Source organism: Mobula hypostoma, chromosome 2 (genome assembly GCF_963921235.1).
Source record: "Mobula hypostoma chromosome 2, sMobHyp1.1, whole genome shotgun sequence".
Lineage (NCBI taxonomy): Eukaryota > Metazoa > Chordata > Chondrichthyes > Myliobatiformes > Myliobatidae > Mobula > Mobula hypostoma.
This window is the reverse complement of record NC_086098.1, coordinates 247496142-247515583: the sequence shown is the minus strand read 5'-3', so window position 1 is coordinate 247515583 and position 19442 is coordinate 247496142. Positions and strand designations below refer to the sequence as shown.

The following is a 19442-nucleotide window of genomic DNA, read 5'->3' as shown; positions in this document are numbered from 1 at the left end:
TATGGTTATATGGTTATATGTGCCTTAACCGTCCCCTCTGATTGCAAAGACACTTTCTTCCCTGTACACGCCAAGGAGGAGTTTGCTTCTTTAATTTTTCAGTAGGGTAAGTTGTTTTTCCAGATCTATATTATGATCTAACCTTGTGTGTACAAACTAAAATTACAAAACCTGCTGATGCAATCAGGAAGCTTGGGAGACACTGAGATGGCCCTGTCACGAGAACAGGCTGCAAGTGTGAAGACATAGCAGCTGGAATTTAATGAAGAGAAATGCAAAGTATTTGGAACACAGAGCAGTACAGGACAGGAACAGGTCCTCCTGCCCACAACGTTGAATGCTTGACCAAACAAATCCCTCCTGCCTGCACAATGTCCATGTCCCCCTATTCCCTGTACATTCACGTGCCTGTCTAAGCACCCTGAGCACCACTCCTGGCAGCACACTGCAGGCACCCACCACTCTCAGTGCAAAAAAACTTGCCTCATGCATCTTTGAACTGTCCCTCTCACCCCTTAAATGCATGCCCTACTACACATTTCAACCCTACACAAAGAATACCAGCTATCTATACTCTTATCTTGGTTATTTGTTATGTGCTGACTCGAACGATTTGGCTGATCACAGTCCTTCCAGGACCACGATTGTTCTTGACAAATTCTTCTACAGAAGTGGTTTGCCATTGCCTTCTCCTGGGCTGTGTCTCTACAAGATGGGCGACTCCCACCACCCCCCCCTCCCAGCCGTTATCACCGTTATCAATACTCTTCAGAGATTGTCCGCCTGGCGTCAGTGGTCGCATAACCAGGATTTGTGATATGCTCCAGCTGCTCGTACGACCATCCACCACCTGCTCTCATGCTCTGTCTATGTCCCTTATAATCTTATACACTTTTGTTTGTCAGGTCTCCCCTCAGGTGTACCACTCCAGAGAAAACAACCCCGAGTTTGTCCAGCCGCTCCTTATACCTCTATTCCGGCTACGTCCTGAAACCTCTCCTGTACCTTCTCCAAAGCCTACACCTCCTTCCCTTCCTGAGATGGGGTGACCAGAAGTGCACACAACACTCCAGACTTTTATAGAGTTGCAACACAGCTTCCTGACTCTTGAACTCAAAGCCCTGACTGAGAAAAGCAAAGCATGCCTTTACACCCCAAGCGGACATTTTCTGGGAGTTGTGGGCATGGACTCCAAGATGCCCCTGTGGAAGTATCAAATGCACATGGATGTGAGAAGCTGTAGGGAGTAATGGACCCAGCACGGTAAATCATGGGCACATCCGTGGCATGCTGAGCTGTGTCCACAGCTCTCTGCAGCTTCCTGTGGAGATTCACCAGTCAGTAATTTTTATTATTTATTGACATAGTCAGTCATACTTTATTGATCCCAGGGGAAATTGGTTTTCGTTACAGTTGCACCATAAATAATTAAATAGTAATAAAACCATAAATAGCTAAATAGTGTGACGAGAATACACATAAATTAAGATGTTTGCTGGCCTGGGCTAGCACCAGTGGCATCAGCAGTTGGTCTGCCACCTGTCCTCAGGGGAGGGAGAGATAAGGAACAATGAAGCAGCATTTGGAGATGTTAATTAATGAAGGAGCCATCAGTCTGGGTATTGTCAAGATTGGCTCCCCCTTTGAACCCTGAACTGTTTGAAGTGATGGACAGGCGATCTGGAGATGTGTAATGAAGGGACAGGAGAGAGAGCTGTCTAGAGCGGCTCCCTCTTTGAACCCTGAACTGTTTGAAGTGATGGACAGGCGATACCCCAGCAGGGGGATAAAAAGGGACAGGTTCGCTAAGGCAGGACACACATGACACCCGAGGTAACGAGACCCTGGAAGCGGTGCACCTCTCACAAGTCGGTGGGAAGCTCCTGGACGGCTGATCGCGGGATCAGCCTTAAACGCACAGGGTGGAAAGGTACGATCAGCGGGAACCCGGTGTGTGTCCGCCCTTGCCTGGGTGCCGGGTTCACTGCAGAGGATTGACCGCATCTGGAGGAGGGGTCACAGTCGGTGACCCCAGGTGACATCACAAAGGACCCACCCGGAAAGCTGCTTGTGAGCAATATCGCCGGTCTGTGAGTGGAAGCCGTTTTGAATGATCATTCGTTCTCGTTCTCTCTCTCCTTCCCCCCACGTAGTCCATCGCCATGGCAACGATTACTGCGAACTGAACTAAATTGAACTGGACTTTGTGTCACTTTGAAATTGGTCATTTACCCCTAGACAACGATAGAGCTTGATTGATCCTGTTATCTTAATTCTGTGCACATGTGTGTTTATCATTGCTGAACTGTTGCATTTATTATCCTTTCGATTACTGTGTTGCTTGTTTCTTTAATAAAACTTTCTTAGTTCTGGTAATCCAGACTCCAACTGAGTGATCCATTTCTGCTGGTTTGGCAACCCAGTTATGGGGTACGTAACAATAGTAATATGTAAATTATGCCAGGAAATAAGTCCAGGACCAGCCTATTGGCTCAGGGTGTCTGACCCTCCAAGGGAGGAGTTGTAAAGTTTGATGGCTACAGGCAGGAATGACTTCCTATGACGCTCTGTGTTGCATCTCGGTGGAATGAGTCTCTGGCTGAATGTACTCCTGTGCCCACCCAGTCCATTATGTAGAGGATGGGAGATATTGTCCAAGATGGCATGCAACTTGGACAGCATCCTCTTTTCAGACAGCACCGTGAGAGAGTCCAGTTCCATCCCCACAACATCACTGGTCTTACAAATGGGTTTGTTGATTCTGTTGGTGGCTGCTACCCTCAGCCTGCTGCCCCAGCACACAACAGCAAACATGATAGCACTGGCCACCACAGGCTTGTAGAACATCCTCAGCATTGTCCGGCAGATGTTAAAGGACCTCAGTCTCCTCAGGAAATGGAGACGGCTCTGACCCTTCTTGTAGACAGCCTCAGTGTTCTTTGACCAGTCCAGTTTATTGTCAATTTGTATCCCCAGGTATTTGTAATCCTCCACCATGTCTCGCAGACTCAGGGCTCTGGGCTCCTCTGAATCGTAGTGTGCAGGTCTTCCAGTTACACCATTCCAATATGTGAAGGGTAGTTCTGCTGGAGAAATTACAACACGGCTTCCAGCTGGAATGCTCTGCAGTGAGTGCTGGTGTTCTAGTGGTAGCTGGACGGGCGAGCAGTCAGAGAAGGTTCTCACTGTACATACTCCAACGGCAGCGTGTTAATGCCAGGAGAGTTACGGTAAATGCGCACAGTATTTTTCCCCAGGGAAGGAAGGGTAATTTTAAAAAAATCTAGGGGGCAAAGGTTTATGGTTTCTGGCCTCTGCCCTCTTCATTTCCAGTCCTGAAGGGTCTCAGCCAGAAACGTCCTCTGTTTATTCTTTTCCGTAGACGCATCTACTCACCTGCTGAGTTCCTCCAGCATTTTGTGTGCTACCAAGGTTTAAGGCACAAGGTTAAAGATTTAAAAGGGTCCCAAAGGGTAAGTTCTTCACGCAGAGAGTGGTCTGTGTGTGGAACGAGCTGCCAGAGGAAGTGGTTGATGCAGCTATCCTATCTGTTTATATTTATTGTGTTTTTTATCTTATTGTGTTTATTCTGTTATGCATATAAAGGCTATTCAAAACACAAGCAGATAATTGATTGTTAAACCACTAAGAAAATAACAATGAAAATTAACCTGTCAGATCCAACAGCACATAACCAAAGTATTGGGTGCAGGAATTAGGGTGCCATGTTGAAGTTGTGTGAGGCCTTATCTGGAGTATTGTGTGCAGTTCTGATCACCTACCTGCAGGAATGAGACTGGAAGAATGCAGAGAAAATTTACAAGAATGTTGCCGGGGCGTGAACACCTGAGTTACAGGGAAAGATTGAATAGGTTTGGAGTTCATTCCCTGGAGCATAGGAGATTGAGGGGAGACTTGATGGAGGTTTACAAAATTATGAGGGGTATAGTTAGGGTAAATACAAGCAGGCTTTTTCCACTGAGGCTGGGTGAGAAGAGAACACGAGGTTGTACTAAAACAGGGTCCAGTATAAACTGAGTAGGTCGTGACGCAAACCCACTAACCCCATACAATGATCTGTATGTATGAGCTGCACGTTTACTGTACTGCGGTGCCTGTGACAACAAACCAATTTTCAGCGCGAGGGAGTCTGCAGATGCTGGAAATCCAGTCCTGATGAAGGGTTTCAGCCTGAAACATAAACTGTTTTTTCCTGTCCATAGACACTGCCTGGCCTGCTGAGCTCCTCCAGCATTTTCTGTGTGTGTGTGTGTGTGTGTGTGTGTGTTACAATAAACCAATTTACCAATTTTATATGGATCAACATACAAAATGCTGGAGGAACTCAATGTGTGACAGGCAGAATCTGTAGAGGGAAAGGGACAGCCAGCGTTTCAGAATGTGTTGTGAAATTTGTTAACTTAGCAGCAGCAGTTCAATGCAATACATAATATAGAAGAAAAATAAATACATTACAATATATGTACATTGAATAGATTAAAAATTATGCAGAAACAGAAATTATATACGTATTTTAAAAAGTGGATTCAATGTCATTTAGGAATCTGATGGCAGAGGGGAAGAAGCTGTTCCTGAATCACTGAGTGTGTGCCTTCAGGCCTCTGTACCCCCTGCCTGATGGTAACAGTGAGAAAAGGGCATGTCCTGGGTGCTGGATGTCCTTAATAATGAATGCTGCCTTTCTGAGACACCGCTCCTTGAAGATGTCCCGAGTACTTTGTAGGCTAGTACCCAAGATGCAGCCGACTAAATTTACAACCCTCGGCAGCTTCTTTCAGTTCTATCAGTAGCGCCCCCCCCACCATACCAGACAGTAATGCGGCCTGTCAGAATGCTCTCCATGGTACATCTATAGAAGTTTTTGAGTGTATTTGTTGACACACCAAATCTCTTCAAACTCCTAATAAAGTTTAGTCACTGTCTTGCCTTCTTTATAACTGCATCGATATGTTGGGACCAGGTTAGATCCTCAGAGATCTTGACACCCAGGAACTTGAAGCTGCTCATTCTCTCCACTTCTGATCCCTCTGTGAGGATTGGTATGTGCTCCTTCGTCTTACCCTTCCTGAAGTCCACAATCAGCTCTTTCAGCTTACTGACATTGAGTGCCAGGTTGTTGCTGCGGCACTATTCCACTAGCTCGTATTCTTCACTCCTGTACGCCCTCTCGTCACCACCTGAGATTCTACCAACAATGGTTGGTATCGTCAGCAAGTTTCTCAATGGTATTTGAGCTATGCCTAGCCACACAGTCATGGGTATAGAGAGAATAGATCAGTGGGCTAAGCACACACCCCTGAGGTGCGCTAGTGTTGATTGTCAGCAAGAAGATGTAATCACCGATCCGCACAGAAAGCCAAGGATCCTATTGCAGAGGGAGGTACAAATGCCCAGGTTCTGTTACTTATCAATCAGGTCGAGACCCTTCTTCAGGGCTCAGGGTTTTGGCCCAAAACATCGATTGTCCATTTCCCGCCGTAGGTGCTGTTTGACCCATCGAGTTCCTCCAGCACTTTTTGCGTCGCTCCGGATTTCCAGCATCTACAGCCTCTCTTGTGCATGCCAATTTTATATTATTGTTCAATCTAAGTTCTCTTCTCGGGAAGTTAATTCCTTCCATTTTAATCTGTCATGTTTATGGCTTTCTCTTTTTACTTTCTTACATTAGTTTATCTTGCCATTTTATTGCCACAGTTTGAGGATAGAGGGGAAGCCTTTTAGGACCGAGATTAGGAAAAACTTCTTCACACAGAGAGTGGTGAATCTGTGGAATTCTCTGCCACAGCAAACTGTTGAGGCCAGTTCATTGGCTATGTTTAAGAGGGAGTTAGATATGGCCCTTGTGGCTACGGGGGTCAGGGGGTATGGAGGGAAGGCTGGGGCGGGGTTCTGAGTTGGATGATCAGCCATGATCATAATAAATGGCGGTGCAGGCTCGAAGGGCCGAATGGCCTACTCCTGCACCTATTTTCTATGTTTCTATGTTTCTTATCAGTACTACCAACCTTTCCTCTTCACTTGAACCTTTTCTTTCCTCCTTTATCATTTTCCTTTCTGATTAAAGATTATTAAAGTTGAACATTAATTTTCCAGCAGATACATTAACTCCACAGCAGATGCCATCTCATTGGCTTCTCACTCAACCCTGGAACATCTGGACAGCAAAGGTGCATACAACAGGATGCTCTCAAAGCTCGTCTGCAGCTCGGCATTCAATACCATCATCCCCTCAAAGCTAATCAGTGAGCTTCAAGACGTCCCTATGCAATTGGATCCTGGATTTCCTCATTTGTAGACCCCAGTCGGTTCAGATTGGCAACAGTATCTCCCCCACCATCTCCATCAGCACAGTTGCACCACAGGTTGTGTGCTTAGCCCCTGATCTACTCAATGTCAGCAAAGCCAAGGAGCTGATTATTGACTTCAGGAGGGGGAAACCTGAGGTCCATGAGCCAGTTCTCATCCAGAGATCAGAAGTGGAGAGGGTCAGCAACTTTAAATTCCTCGGTGTTGTCATTTTAGAGGACCCGTCTTGGGCCCAGCACGTAAAGGCAATTGCAAAGAAAGCACAGCAGCATCCTCTACTTCGAAAAAATTATAAATCTTTTGACAAACTTCTATAGATGTGTGATAGAGAGTATATTGACTGGCTGCATCACAATGGAAACACCAATGCCCTTGAATGGAAAATCCAACAAAATGTAGTAGATACAGCCCAGCCCATCATGAGAAAAGCCCTCCCCACCATTGGAGCATTGTCGCAGGAAAGCAGCATCCACCATCAGAGACCCCCAAACCTCAGGCCATGCTCTCTTCTCTCTGCTGCCATCAGGCAGAATGTACAGGAGTATCAGGAGTCACACCACCAGGTTCAGGATCAGTATTACCCCTCAGCACTTGAATCAGAGAGCGGATAACTTTACAACCTATAGACTCACTTTCAAGAACACTTCATCTCATGCTCTCGATATTTATTATTTATTAGTTATTATTATTATTTATTTTCTTGTTTGTATTTGCACAGTTTGTAGTCTTTTACACACTGGGTGTCCACCTTGTTGGCGCGATCGTTCATTGACTCTATTATGGTTATCAGATGTATTGAGCATGCCCCAAGAAAATGAATCTCAGGGTTGTGCATGGTGACATCAATGTACTTCGATAATAAATTTACTTTGAACTTCCTTCCTTTGTCCACAACCCACAGATATTTATATCTTTGCTTTCACTTTAGATTTCAGACACCCCATTTATTAGGTTTATTAGGATCAATTAAACACCTAACTTTTTATATTGCTGTTTACGTCGTAAATAGATGCCAGTGTTTATTTATTTATTTATACGATTTTAATCCATATCTACTCTTCAACCTCTAACCTAATTAATATTTTATAGCGTAGCAGTCCGCGCAATGCCCAGGCAAGCGTCGGGCGTCCTCTGTAAGAAGTCTGTACGTATTTCTCGTGAGCACATGGGCTTCCTCCCACAGTTCAAAGACATACCGGTTAGTAGGTTAATTGGTCCTGTGATTAGGCCTGGGTCAAATAGTTGGCTCGTTGGGCCAGAGGGCCCTACTATGGGCTGTATCTCGAAATAAATTTATTTTATTTTATGTAGAGAAAGAGCACAGTTACAGGCTCTTCTGACCCATGAGCCACACCACCCGATTACACCAAATTAATGTACTAAACTGTACGTATTTGAAATGTGGGAGCAAACAGGGGCACTGCGAGGAAATCCACGCGCTCACGGGGAGAACGTACAAAGTCCTCACGGACAGCGGTGGGAAATGAAGCCGGGTCACTGCCGTTGTAAAAGTGTTACACCACCCAAACGTGTCGCAGAATTGGTTTTTACTGTTCCCCGTTTCACGTCGCGCCAACACACCACAGCAAATTCCTAACCCATGTAAATGCATGCAGCGAATAAAGTTGATCCTCGGCATCTTTGTCGATACAGTGAGTAAAGTAACTGCCTTCACTGACATTTCATTGTTAAAAATATCTATGGCAGCACGTGACTGAGGAGTATGGTCATGGAAGGGTCCAAATGATTGCACCATTGCATATGACAGTGTATTTATGGTTACTGAGCATAGGCTGAAGATACAACCTCACAGTGATCACCAAAAATGTCCATCCATTTAAAAACTCCAATAAATCATAATCGTTACTATCCCCCAGCAGCAAGGCTGATCAACACCTCCATCCACTAACCCATCCCCAACTACCACGACTTTATCGCTTCCTGTCAGTCATCTTATGTACAGGCAGACCTGTGCCCAGCGTCACTTTATGGACAGACAATCAATCTCATAGTCATAGTCATACCTTATTGATCCCAGGGGGAATTGGTTTTCATTACAGTTGCACCATAAATAATAAATAGTAATATGTAAATTATGCCAGGAAATAAGTCCAGGACCAGTCTATTGGCTCAGGGTGTCTGACCCTCCAAGGGAGGAGTTGTAAAGTTTGATGGCCACAGGCAGGAATGACTTCCTATGAAAATCTCTATATAGAACTGATTTATGTGTTTATATTTGCTGTGCTTTCTTTGTAGTTGTGTTGTTTATCTTATTGTGTTTCTTTTTGTGCTGCATCGGATCTGGAGTAACAATGATTTCTTTCTCCTTTTCGCTTGTGTACTGGAAGTGACATGGGATTGCCATCTCTAGCCTACGACTGACCGTACTTCCATACAATGCCCTTAATTGTACAACCAGTCCGAATGGGCAGAAGCGCAAATCATGTTCATAAGTGGGCTCCACCTCTCAAAAGACTCGACATAATAGAGAGGATATCCTGAGCCGAGGAGCTTAAAATACACAAGCAAGAAGTTGCCAGATGGCAGGAAACATGAAGTGCTCCTGGAACAGTTTCAGATTAGAACAATGCACAACGATTGTCAAAAAGGAAAGCGCTTAGATGTAGAAAGGTTTCACAAGGGAGGGCTAGTGAAAAATGAGAACTGGAATCAATAGGGCTAAGGGAGGGAATATTTGCTAATTCCAATGAAATCCAGGTCAATATGAATAACATTCAGGAATTCTGTACTCAGCAGGTCCAGAGATCCAGAGCTCAGGCATCTCCCCGTCTCAGGGGCACGACATCGTCTCCCACTTGTGTTGTCTGGGCTACCCACACTTCCCTGCTTCTGCCTGCAGGCAGTCTCCCTACATACTCTAGCGCCTGTGTCCTTTCCTATTTACTTTGGGCTTCTCATAGATCACATCCCCCCTCAGCATTTAACTCGTCTTCCTGCACTCCCCATTCCCTCTCTCCCTACCTCCTCCCATCATTCCTTGGCCTATGCTTGCCCCCCCCCACTCTCATCCTCTGGCCTCACCCCAACTCTCCCTCCCTTGATTCTTACATTCAAACCACCCCATCCGTCCTTCCTTCTCTACCACCCTCTCCCCTCAACCCTCTTCTTGTAACCCCCTCCTTCTACCCTCCCCATCTCCTCACATCTCCCTCCTTCTAGCCTTCCTGTTGCCCCATTCCCTCCTCCTCCTCCTCTCCCCACTTATCCCCCTCCCTCCTCCTCCTCTCCCCACTTGTCCCCCTCCTCCTCCCCACTTGTCCCCTCCTCCTCCCCACTTGTCCCCTCCTCCTCCTCTCTCTCCACTTGTCCCCATTCCCTCCTCCTTCTCTCCCCACTTGTCCCCCTCCCTCCTCCTCTCCCCACGACCCCCTCCCTCCTCCTCTCCCCACTTGACCCCCTCCCTCCTCCTCCTCTCCCCACTTGTCCTCCTCCCTCCTCTCCCCACTTATCCCCTCCTCCTCCTCCTCTCCCCACTTGTCCCCCTCCCTCCTCCTCCTCCTCTCCCCACTTGTCCCTTCACCTCACCCCATTCCCTCCCCTCAGTCTATTCTCCCTCCCCTCCTCTCAGTCTCTCTATTCTCCCTCACCTCACCCCATCCCCTCCCCATCTCACTCTATTCACCCTCCCCTCAGTCTCACTCTATTCCCCCTCACCTCACCCATCCCCTCCCCGTCTCACTCTATTTCCCCTCACCCCTCCCGTCTCACTCTATTCCCCCTCCCCTGTCTCACTCTATTCTCTCTCACCTCACCCCATCCCCTCCCCTCAGTCTCACTCTATTCTCCCTCACCTCACCCCATCCCCTCCCCGTCTCACTCTATTCACCCTCCCCTCAGTCTCACTCTATTCCTCCTCACCTCACCCATCCCCTCCCCTGTCTCACTCTATTTCCCCTCACCCCTCCCGTCTCACTCTATTCCCCCTCCCCTGTCTCACTCTATTCCCCCTCACCTCACCCCATCCCCTCCCCTCAGTTTCACTCTATTCCCCTCACCTCAGCCCATCCCCAACCCTCCCCTCAGTCTCACTCTATTCCCCTCACCACCATCACCCCACCCCCACCCACCAAGTTCCTTATCTCAACAAAATTCCCCTCCTTCCACAAGGGACGGCATGTCCCATCGCTATCCCCACCCCCGCCCCTGACTCGTCCAATGACAGGCACCCGCACCGATCTCCTGCGCCGCCGATTGGCCGGCCGCCCCGTCGCTCTGGCCACCCCCGCCTGTTCCCGTGCTGCAAGCCTGCGATCAGCTCCTGTTCACGCGCGGTCCCGGCGCGCTGATTGGCCGGGGATGTGGTAAACAAGCGGCGCTGGCCAATGGGAGAGCAGAGCACGCGGTGAGCTCGAGCTGTGAGCACGCGGGCAGCCATTGGTGGGCGGAGACCCGCAAGCAGGGAGGTTATAAATAGGACGGCGGGGCTGTTGTTTCCTCACTGAGAGACGGAGAGCCAACGAGACGGTCGTTCCTAACGTTACTAGTTCACAATTAGCCTTCCCCAAACAATAACCCATTCAACTCACTAACAAACTGGACGGCGAAATGGGAGTCAACAAAAACTCTCTGCAGACTTTCGAGGTGAAGTTCAGTGGGTCGCAGAGCAGCTACTCGGCCGGCGACAAAGTGTCGGGCAAGGTAGTGCTGCAGGCGGCGCACCCGCTGCGGGTCACCTCGGTGCGGATCTCGGCTCTGGGTTACGCCCGGGCCGAGCTGAGCAAAGGCTCGCAGCCGCTGCGGCAGCAGCAGGAGTACCTGCGGTACAACGATACGCTGCAGGCCGACGGCGAGCAGCGCCACTCAGGTAAGCGACCAGGTCGGGGTAGTTGGGATGAGGGGATTGGTGGTCGCCTTGGTAACAGTGTGAACTGGGGCAAGGGGATTGGTCGTTGCCCGGATGACCGGGGAAATTGGAGCAAGAGATTGGTGGTTGTCCTGGTAACAGGCGGAGCTGGGGAAAGGGGATTGGTGGTTATCTCAGTGATGGGGTGGTTGGGCAAGAGGATTGGTAGTTACCCTGGTAATGGGGAGTTTGGGTAAGGGGATTGGTGGTTGCCCTAGTGATGAGGGGCAAGGGGATTGGTGGTTGCCCCTGGTGATGAGTTTGGGCGAGGGGATTGGTGGTTGCCGTAGTGATGAGTTTGGGCAAGGGGATTGGTGGTTGCCTTAGTGATGAGGAGGTTGGACAAAGGGATTGGTGGTTGGCCTGGTGATGGAGTAATTTAAGTGCAGAGGGTAAATATTTGCTATCTTTTTAAAAGATGTTGGGATTTACAGCTAAATAGATTGCATAGTCACTGTTGTGGGTAGACAGGTTGGTGATGTGGTTGGGTTTGTCAGCCTGGGAGCTAGACCAGCTTGTTAACTGAGTCAGGGTTTTAGCAGAGGTTACAGATACTGATGATCTTTCCTTCCTTCGAACAGATTTGTATGCCTCTATGCTTCTACAGCCAGGGAAAGTGTACGAGTACAGCTTTAACTTTCAGTTGCCTGAAGGGTGAGTATAACTTTGCGTGGATCTGGGTTAGATGGGAACCTTTATGTTTACTGAAATTCAGCTTGCTCTCTGCCATGGCTCATAAAACATTTCTTCTCCTGACAGGCACCTTCCTCCATCGTTCAAAGGGAAATACGGCAGTGTGTGCTACTTGGTCACAGCCCACGTTGACCAGGAAAAGCTCCCGACCCTGCAAGCCACCAAAACCATTGAGGTGGTTGACCCCATCGATGTGAACACACCAAATTTACTGGTGAGCATCAGATAAGGGTGAAGGTGGAGTGCTCTGAGTAATAGATGTAGGGAGGTGCTCTTGGATTATATCATTGAATCTTGCTTGGGGTGACTAGTGGTGTATTTCAGCTAGAAGCATAATGGGTCCAAATAAAACTAAGTTAGATTGTGTAGCGAATGTTATGATCTACTAACTTAATTCCTCTGTTCTTTCAGTCTCCAGTTGGTGGATCCAACAAGAAGAATCTGACTTGTTTCTTCCTTTCTGACGGCTACGTGTGCATTGCAGCGAAGATTGACCGGAAAGGCTACTGCCAAGGTATTCATCTTGTCCTGCCCTGCTCTAAAGCACCATTCACTCCAAATGTTGTCTGACTGTTACTAACGGATGCTCTTCCCCACCCCACTTCCATGTGTACAGGGGATGACATCTGCATCAACGCGCAGTTCCAGAACAACTGCTCGAGGATCATTGTGCCCAAGGCGGCCATCCTGGCAAAGCAGACCTACCAGGTGAATGGCAACACCAAGGTGGTAAAGGAGAAGCTCAGCAGCGTGCGAGGGAACCACATCATCTCAGGCATGTCAGATTCCTGGTGTGCAAAGAGCCTGCGGGTCCCCACAGTGAAGCCATCGGTCAGCTCTAGCATTATCCGCCTGGAGTACTCACTGCTGGTAAGTATGGCTTACCAAGAATGGAAATCCTGAGGGGGTTAGTGAGGAGTAGGACTTGGGACAGTACAGGTACTTGGGCCCACAATATTGTGCAGACCTTTTCACCTACTCCACATAGCCCTCCTCCTCCACCTCATCCCATGTGTCTGTCCAAGAGTCTCTTAAATGTCCCCAACATGTCTGTGTCTACCACCATCCCTGCTAGCAGGTGCCATGGACCACCACTCTAAAAGAACCTGCCTCCAACATTTTAAGTAGTTGGGTGATAAATATGGAGGGCAGATTTGGGAGAAATTTTAAACCAGTAAGCACTATGCATCACCCAAGGGTCTGCAGTAATGGGAAAGCAGTGTGAATAGTTAGTGGACTAAAATTGTTCTGTTCCAGCCTATTGTAGGGCCTTTGGCTTTCCCTGGCAACTGATGGCAGTGTTCTATTTCCCTCCTGCATAGATCTACGTCCACATTCCTGGAAGCAAGAAGCTGACCCTGGAGCTGCCCCTGGTCATCGGCACCATTCCATACAGCGGCATGGACAGCCGCTCGTCCAGCATGGCCAGCAACTGCAGCATGAGCAGCAACAGCATGAGCTGCAGCAGCATGAGCTGGCCCCACATGGAGTTCCCAGAGTCCATGACAAGTAAGGACCAGCTCACTGGCCATCTTTCTCATCATTTGAGGCTGGTTAACGTTCCAGAACCTAATGGCACCGTCTTTATATTTCAGTGTCTCCCTTTGTGGACAACCACCGAATGGAGTGCCCCACCACACCCCTGCTGGAGGAGTATGACGATGTCCCGCAGAGCCCCATCTTCATGAAGTCCGACTTCAGCTTCCCATCCCCACCAGCCTATAGCGAGGTAAGCATTGCCATCCGAATGTTCCCGATAGTCTCTCAGCAATTTAATCCCGGCGGCAATGTGTGACATCTCCAACTTTTTGTCTTTAGCAGATGGACGAGAACGGGAACAGCGAGGCCGTAGTGCAGTGAAGAGGCCAATACAGCAAGGACATCCAAAATTAACTGGGACTTGCATTTAAATTGTTCGGTGGTAATGAGGTGTTGGGGGAACGACCCGAAAGGAGAAGTGGAGGGAGCAGAACAGTGCCAGTGAGGATGGAGAGGCGTCAGGTCCTCATCACGGCTAAATCCAGTCACTCCACCAGCTGATATCAGTGATCGTCAAGTGTTCGAATCAAGGTTGCGTCGGGTTTCTAGGAAAATTTTGAGCTCCTCTCCTTGTGTGTGAGGGGTCAACTGCACACAGTAGTTATTGATCATGTGTGTTGCAAATATGTTCTGCTTGGGTTGTTTCACTTTGAGGTGTTAATTAAAATCCTTTGCCTTAACTGGGGCAATGCAGGTGTTTCATTGATAACCTGCGCCACATCTTGGTGCCAAGTCTGAGGCATGACAGCAGAGACTGCCAGTAACTTGTTCCTCCTGTACCCTTCCAGGATAAGGTGGGCATTTGAATCCAAATCCATCCTTATTTAAAATGGGGATGAGGAATGTATTAACAATGCAAAGACACTCCTGAGTGGTTTCCAATCCAGAAACTGCTGCCAAAGTTTGTATTCTTTTCACTCCAAAATGGTCATTCTGACCCAGAGCCCCCACTCCTGTGTTCTAGCTAGTATCTCAGAATTCCAGCTCCTTCCCGGAGATGGACAAGACCACATGCTGGAATCTGGAGCAACAAACAACCTGCTGGGAGAACTAACTGAAGTAGCAGCATCTGACCCACACAGTCAACAATTCCTCTCCCTGTTACAAATGCTGCTAGACCTGCTGAGTTCCTCCAGTAGATTGTTGCTCTACTGTTTAGAGAAACCTTTGGCTTCTATTGACTGGGAACTTCCTGACTTGGGAATTCAGTGCAGGGCAACTTACGGGCCCTTCACTGACCAGCTTCCGTCTATGGTATTGAAAACATTTCAATGCACTTGCTTCATTGTTCTGTTTGTCTGTTTTTTTGTACAAAGACCACTGTTTCAGGTTCTCTTAGCCTGTGGTCTGACCTGGGCCATTGGGTCCACAGATCGACTCCTTAGCAATCTACTGCTGTTAAGTATTTTGATAAGATTTTATTTAAACTTGATTTTTCTACTTGGCTTGTATTATGCATTTTGCCAAAATGTATTTGTATTTTTCTAAGTCCAAAGGTATTATTTTGTACTTGTGATTGTTTTAAATAAATCTGAAATATTTTAAAAATTATTGGATATTCCTGTCTTGTGTCCCTGCTCACAGATTTTCTGCTTTTGTCTTTTCCATTGACTGTTGATGTGGATGTTGCAGTGGATGTGGTATATTTGGATTTTCAAAAGGCTTTTGACAAGGTCCCACATAGGAGATTAGTGTGCAAACTTAAAGCACACGGTATTGGGGGTAAGGTATTGGTGTGGGTGGAGAATTGGTTAGCAGACAGGAAGCAAAGAGTGGGAATAAACGGGACCTTTTCAGAATGGCAGGCGGTGACTAGTGGGGTACCGCAAGGCTCAGTGCTGGGACCCCAGTTGTTTACAATATATATTAATGACTTGGATGAGGGAATTAAATGCAGCATCTCCAAGTTTGCGGATGACACGAAGCTGGGTGGCAGTGTTAGCAGTGAGGAGGATGCTAAGAGGATGCAGGGTGACTTGGATAGGTTGGGTGAGTGGGCAAACTCATGGCAGATGCAATTTAATGTGGATAAATGTGAAGTTATCCACTTTGGTGGCAAAAATAGGAAAACAGATTATTATCTGAATGGTGGCCGATTAGGAAAAGGGGAGGTGCAACGAGACCTGGGTGTCATTATACACCAGTCATTGAAAGTGGGCATGCAGGTACAGCAGGCGGTGAAAAAGGCGAACGGTATGCTGGCATTTATAGCGAGAGGATTCGAGTACAGGAGCAGGGAGGTACTACTGCAGTTGTACAAGGCCTTGGTGAGACCACACCTGGAGTATTGTGTGCAGTTTTGGTCCCCTAATCTGAGGAAAGACATCTTTGCCATAGAGGGAGTACAAAGAAGGTTCACCAGATTGATTCCTGGGATGGCAGGTCTTTCATATGAAGAAAGACTGGATGAACTGGGCTTGTACTCGTTGGAATTTAGAAGATTGAGGGGGGATCTGATTGAAACGTATAAGATCCTAAAGGGATTGGACAGGCTAGATGCAGGAAGATTGTTCCCGATGTTGGGGAGGTCTAGAACGAGGGGTCACAGTTTGAGGATAGAGGGGAAGCCTTTTAGGACCGAGGTTAGGAAAAACTTCTTCACACAGAGAGTGGTGAATCTGTGGAATTCTCTGCCACAGCAAACTGTTGAGGCCAGTTCATTAGCTATGTTTAAAAGGAAGTTAGATATGGCCCTTGTGGCTTCAGGGGTCAGGGGGTATGGAGGGAAGGCTGGGTTCTGAGTTGGATGATCAGCCATGATCATAATAAATGGCGGTGCAGGCTCGAAGGGCCGAATGGCCTACTCCTGCACCTATTTTCTATGTTTCTATGTTTCTATATCACCATGAGATACTAAGACCAATGCAATATCTATTGTAAATGACCACAAAGCAAGTTTACTTCAGTCATCAAGAGTTTTATTGTCATTTGCAAAAATACACATGTACAGGCGCAATCAAAAACTTCAAGCAACATCATGGGCACAGAACATCAAACTCTCAATGTTCACAAGAAAAGCAAATTACACAAGGACCCAATTTGAACTGGAGTCCCCTGTAGTCACAGTATGCTGTGGTGGTGTAGGTGTGTGCAGGAACCAAGAGAAGTATCTGTTCTTGAACCTGTTGCATTTTCAGGTCTGCATTGCTGTTTCATTCAGTTATTTTGTACTCTTGCAACTCTATCTTTATTGCAGTGTTAATATCAAAATTGCATTGTTTACTAATAGTGATTTAAAGATCCAAAAGATTAGCTGTCTTCCTCATGTATATCACATTGAGTAAATTGTGTCACAACCAGTGCAGTGTGAAGATGTGCTGAGGGTAGCCTGCAAGTGTTAGTTTCTGGTACCAACAGCTTGTCTGCATGTCTTTGGAAGGAAATGGAGGAAACCCTTGCAGTTCCAGGGGGAATGTATGAAGCCCTAGCAGTGGTGGTGTACATCAGTGCCTGTCCTTAACCTGCAGTTGACCCAGCCTCTCGTACTGTGTGGGAAAGTGGCAGTGGACTTGATGTGCACACTCCCATTTTGTCAAAACAACACATTGCTGGAGGAGGCAGGAGGTCAGGCAGCATCTATAGAGAACTAGCCCAAAATATCAATTGTTTGAGACCCTTCATCAGGACTGGGAGAAGAGGGAAGAAACCAATCCCAGTTTATCCTTGCATTTGTTCCCTTCCTTTCCAGTCCTAATGAAAGGTCTTTGCCCAAAATGTTGACTGATTATCTCTCTGCCCGATCTGCTGTTCCTCCAGCATTTTGAGTAGGTCTGGTCTCAGGTCTGCAGAATATCGTGTGTGTTTATCTTGTCTGGTTGCTGGCAGTAAATGGGAAGAAAGTGTTTCTAGGAGAAGAGGAAACAAATTTAAGAAAAGACAAAGTTCAAAGGAAATTTATCATCATTTACTGTATGTCACCATATTAATTTTCTGAGATTAATTTGGTTATGTTTCCCAGTCAATACAAAATCACAATAGAATCAGTGGGGAAAAACTGAACAACTAAGACAAACAGCCAATGTGCAAAAGATGGCAAATACAAAAATAAATAAGTAATATATAATGAGAGCACGTGTTGTAGAGAGTCTGTGAAAGTGAGTCCATAGGTTGTGGAATCAGTTCAGTGTTGGGGTGAGTGAAGTTGTCCATGTTGTTCCAAGAGCCTGATGGTTGAGGGGTAATCACTGTTCCTGAGCCTGGTGGTGTGGGTCCTGAGGTTCCTGTGCCATCTCCTTGATGGCGGCAGCAAGAGAGCATAGCCTGGATGGTGCGGTCCTCAATGATGGATGCTGCTTTCCTGCAACAGCACTCCTTGTAGATGTGTCACTGGTGGGGAAGGCTTTACCTGTGATAGAATGTCTGTCCATTATTTTTTGTAGGCTTTTCTGTTCAAGGGCACTGGTATTTCCATAACAGGCTGTGACGCAACCAGTCAGTACACTCTCCACCACACATCTATAGAAGTTTGTCAAACTTACAAGAACATAGAGATACTGTCATGTTTTCTTTAACATGGCAATTACATGCTGTACCCAGGACAGATCTAACACCATAGCTGCCATCAGACATGCTCAGAGATGATTGGTTAAGCCAGGAGTACAGGCATAGTAGGTATTGCAGTAAACATCAAAGAAGGAGCCAAAGGAGAAAGGCAGATGGGGATGTTAAAATAGATTATCAACTAGATGCTCATATTAGTTAGTGCAAAAATAACAAGGACTGCATTTAGAGGGAAATGGGAAGCTTGGAGGCTCCAACACAAAAGGCTGCAGAGAGCTGTAGATTCAGTCAGCTCTACTGGGCACAGCCCTCTGCATCATTGAGGATATTTTCAAGAGGCAGTGCTTCAAGAAGGCAACATCCATCACGAAGGACCGTCACCATGCCCTCTACTAATTAAATAAAATAAAAGAAGGTACAGGAGCCTGAAGACCCACACTCAACTATTCAGAAACATCTCCTCCTCCTTCACCATTAGATTCATGAACAGTCCATGAACGCTAACTTATTATTCCTTGTTTTTACACTATTTATTTACATTGTAATTTATAGTAATTTTACATCTTTGGATTGTGCTGTTGCCACACCAAAAAACAAATTTCACATCATATCAGACAGTGACAATAAACCTGATTCCGATTCCAAAGCTTTGGGATGGGACTCTTTGTCAAGACCCAGATTAAGAGTCTTAACTAGAGACATTGACCAGTCTGGATGCAGGGCCTCAGCCAGAAACATAACCCATTTCAAAGTAAGATTTATGATCAGAGTATATACATGTCACCACGTACAATCCTGAGATTCTTTTCCTGCAGCAGGCATACTTAGCAAATCTATCTATCTACAGAACGGTAACTGTAAACTGTAAACAAATGCAGATATAACTAAATACCAATAAATAACAACCATGAAATAATAATATAACAGAGTCCTTAAATGAGTGTAGCTATCCCCTTTTGTTCAAGAGCCTGATGGTTGAGGGGTAGTAACTGTTTGTGAAGCTGGTGGTGTGAGTCCTGGGGCTCCTGTACCTCCTACGTGATGGCAGCTGTGAGAAAAGAGCATGGCCTGGGTGGTGAGGATCTCTGATGATGGTTACTGCTTTTCTACGACAATGTTTTGTGTAGATGTGCTCAATGGTTGGGAGTGTTTTACCCATGATGTACCGGGCCAAATTCACTACTTTCTGTTGGATTTTCTACTCAAGGCATTGGTGTTCCCATGCCAGGCCAATGCAGCCAATCAGCACACTTTCCACCACGCATCTATAGAAATTTGCCAAGGTTTTTGATGACCTGCCGAATCTCCGGAGACTCCTGAGGAAGTAGAGGTGCTGTTGTGCTTTCTTTGCAATTTTATGGGTTCAGGACAGGTCCTCTGAGAGAGTGACATCCAGGAATTTAAAGTTACCGACCCTCACCACCTCTGATCCTCCGGCGATTACTGGCTCATGGACCTCTGGTTTCCCTCTCCTGAAATCTACAATCAGTTCCTTGGTCTTATTGACATTGAGTGAGAG

The 19442-nt window shown here is 46.8% G+C and overlaps 1 protein-coding gene across 1 annotated transcript; it reads left to right on the top strand.

Moving 5' to 3' along the window:
• Positions 1-10776: 10776 nt before the first annotated feature.
• LOC134343073 (thioredoxin-interacting protein-like) lies at positions 10777-14974 on the top strand. The gene is made up of 8 exons (XM_063041934.1): positions 10777-11152; positions 11773-11845; positions 11951-12098; positions 12296-12398; positions 12501-12754; positions 13207-13393; positions 13480-13613; positions 13703-14974. The coding sequence occupies exons 1-8, from the start codon at positions 10894-10896 to the stop codon at positions 13742-13744; spliced, it is 1200 nt and encodes a 399-aa protein (XP_062898004.1). The 5' UTR covers positions 10777-10893; the 3' UTR covers positions 13745-14974.
• Positions 14975-19442: the final 4468 nt, after the last annotated feature.

Bases quoted from the DNA above. Each gene is read 5' to 3' on its own strand.
- LOC134343073 (XM_063041934.1), top strand. From the start codon at position 10,894: ATGGGAGTCAACAAAAACTCTCTGCAGACTTTCGAGGTGAAGTTCAGT. The intron at 12,099-12,295 runs GTGAGCATCAGA...CTGTTCTTTCAG, and splicing joins TGAACACACCAAATTTACTG to TCTCCAGTTGGTGGATCCAA. The intron at 13,394-13,479 runs GTAAGGACCAGC...TTTATATTTCAG, and splicing joins GTTCCCAGAGTCCATGACAA to TGTCTCCCTTTGTGGACAAC.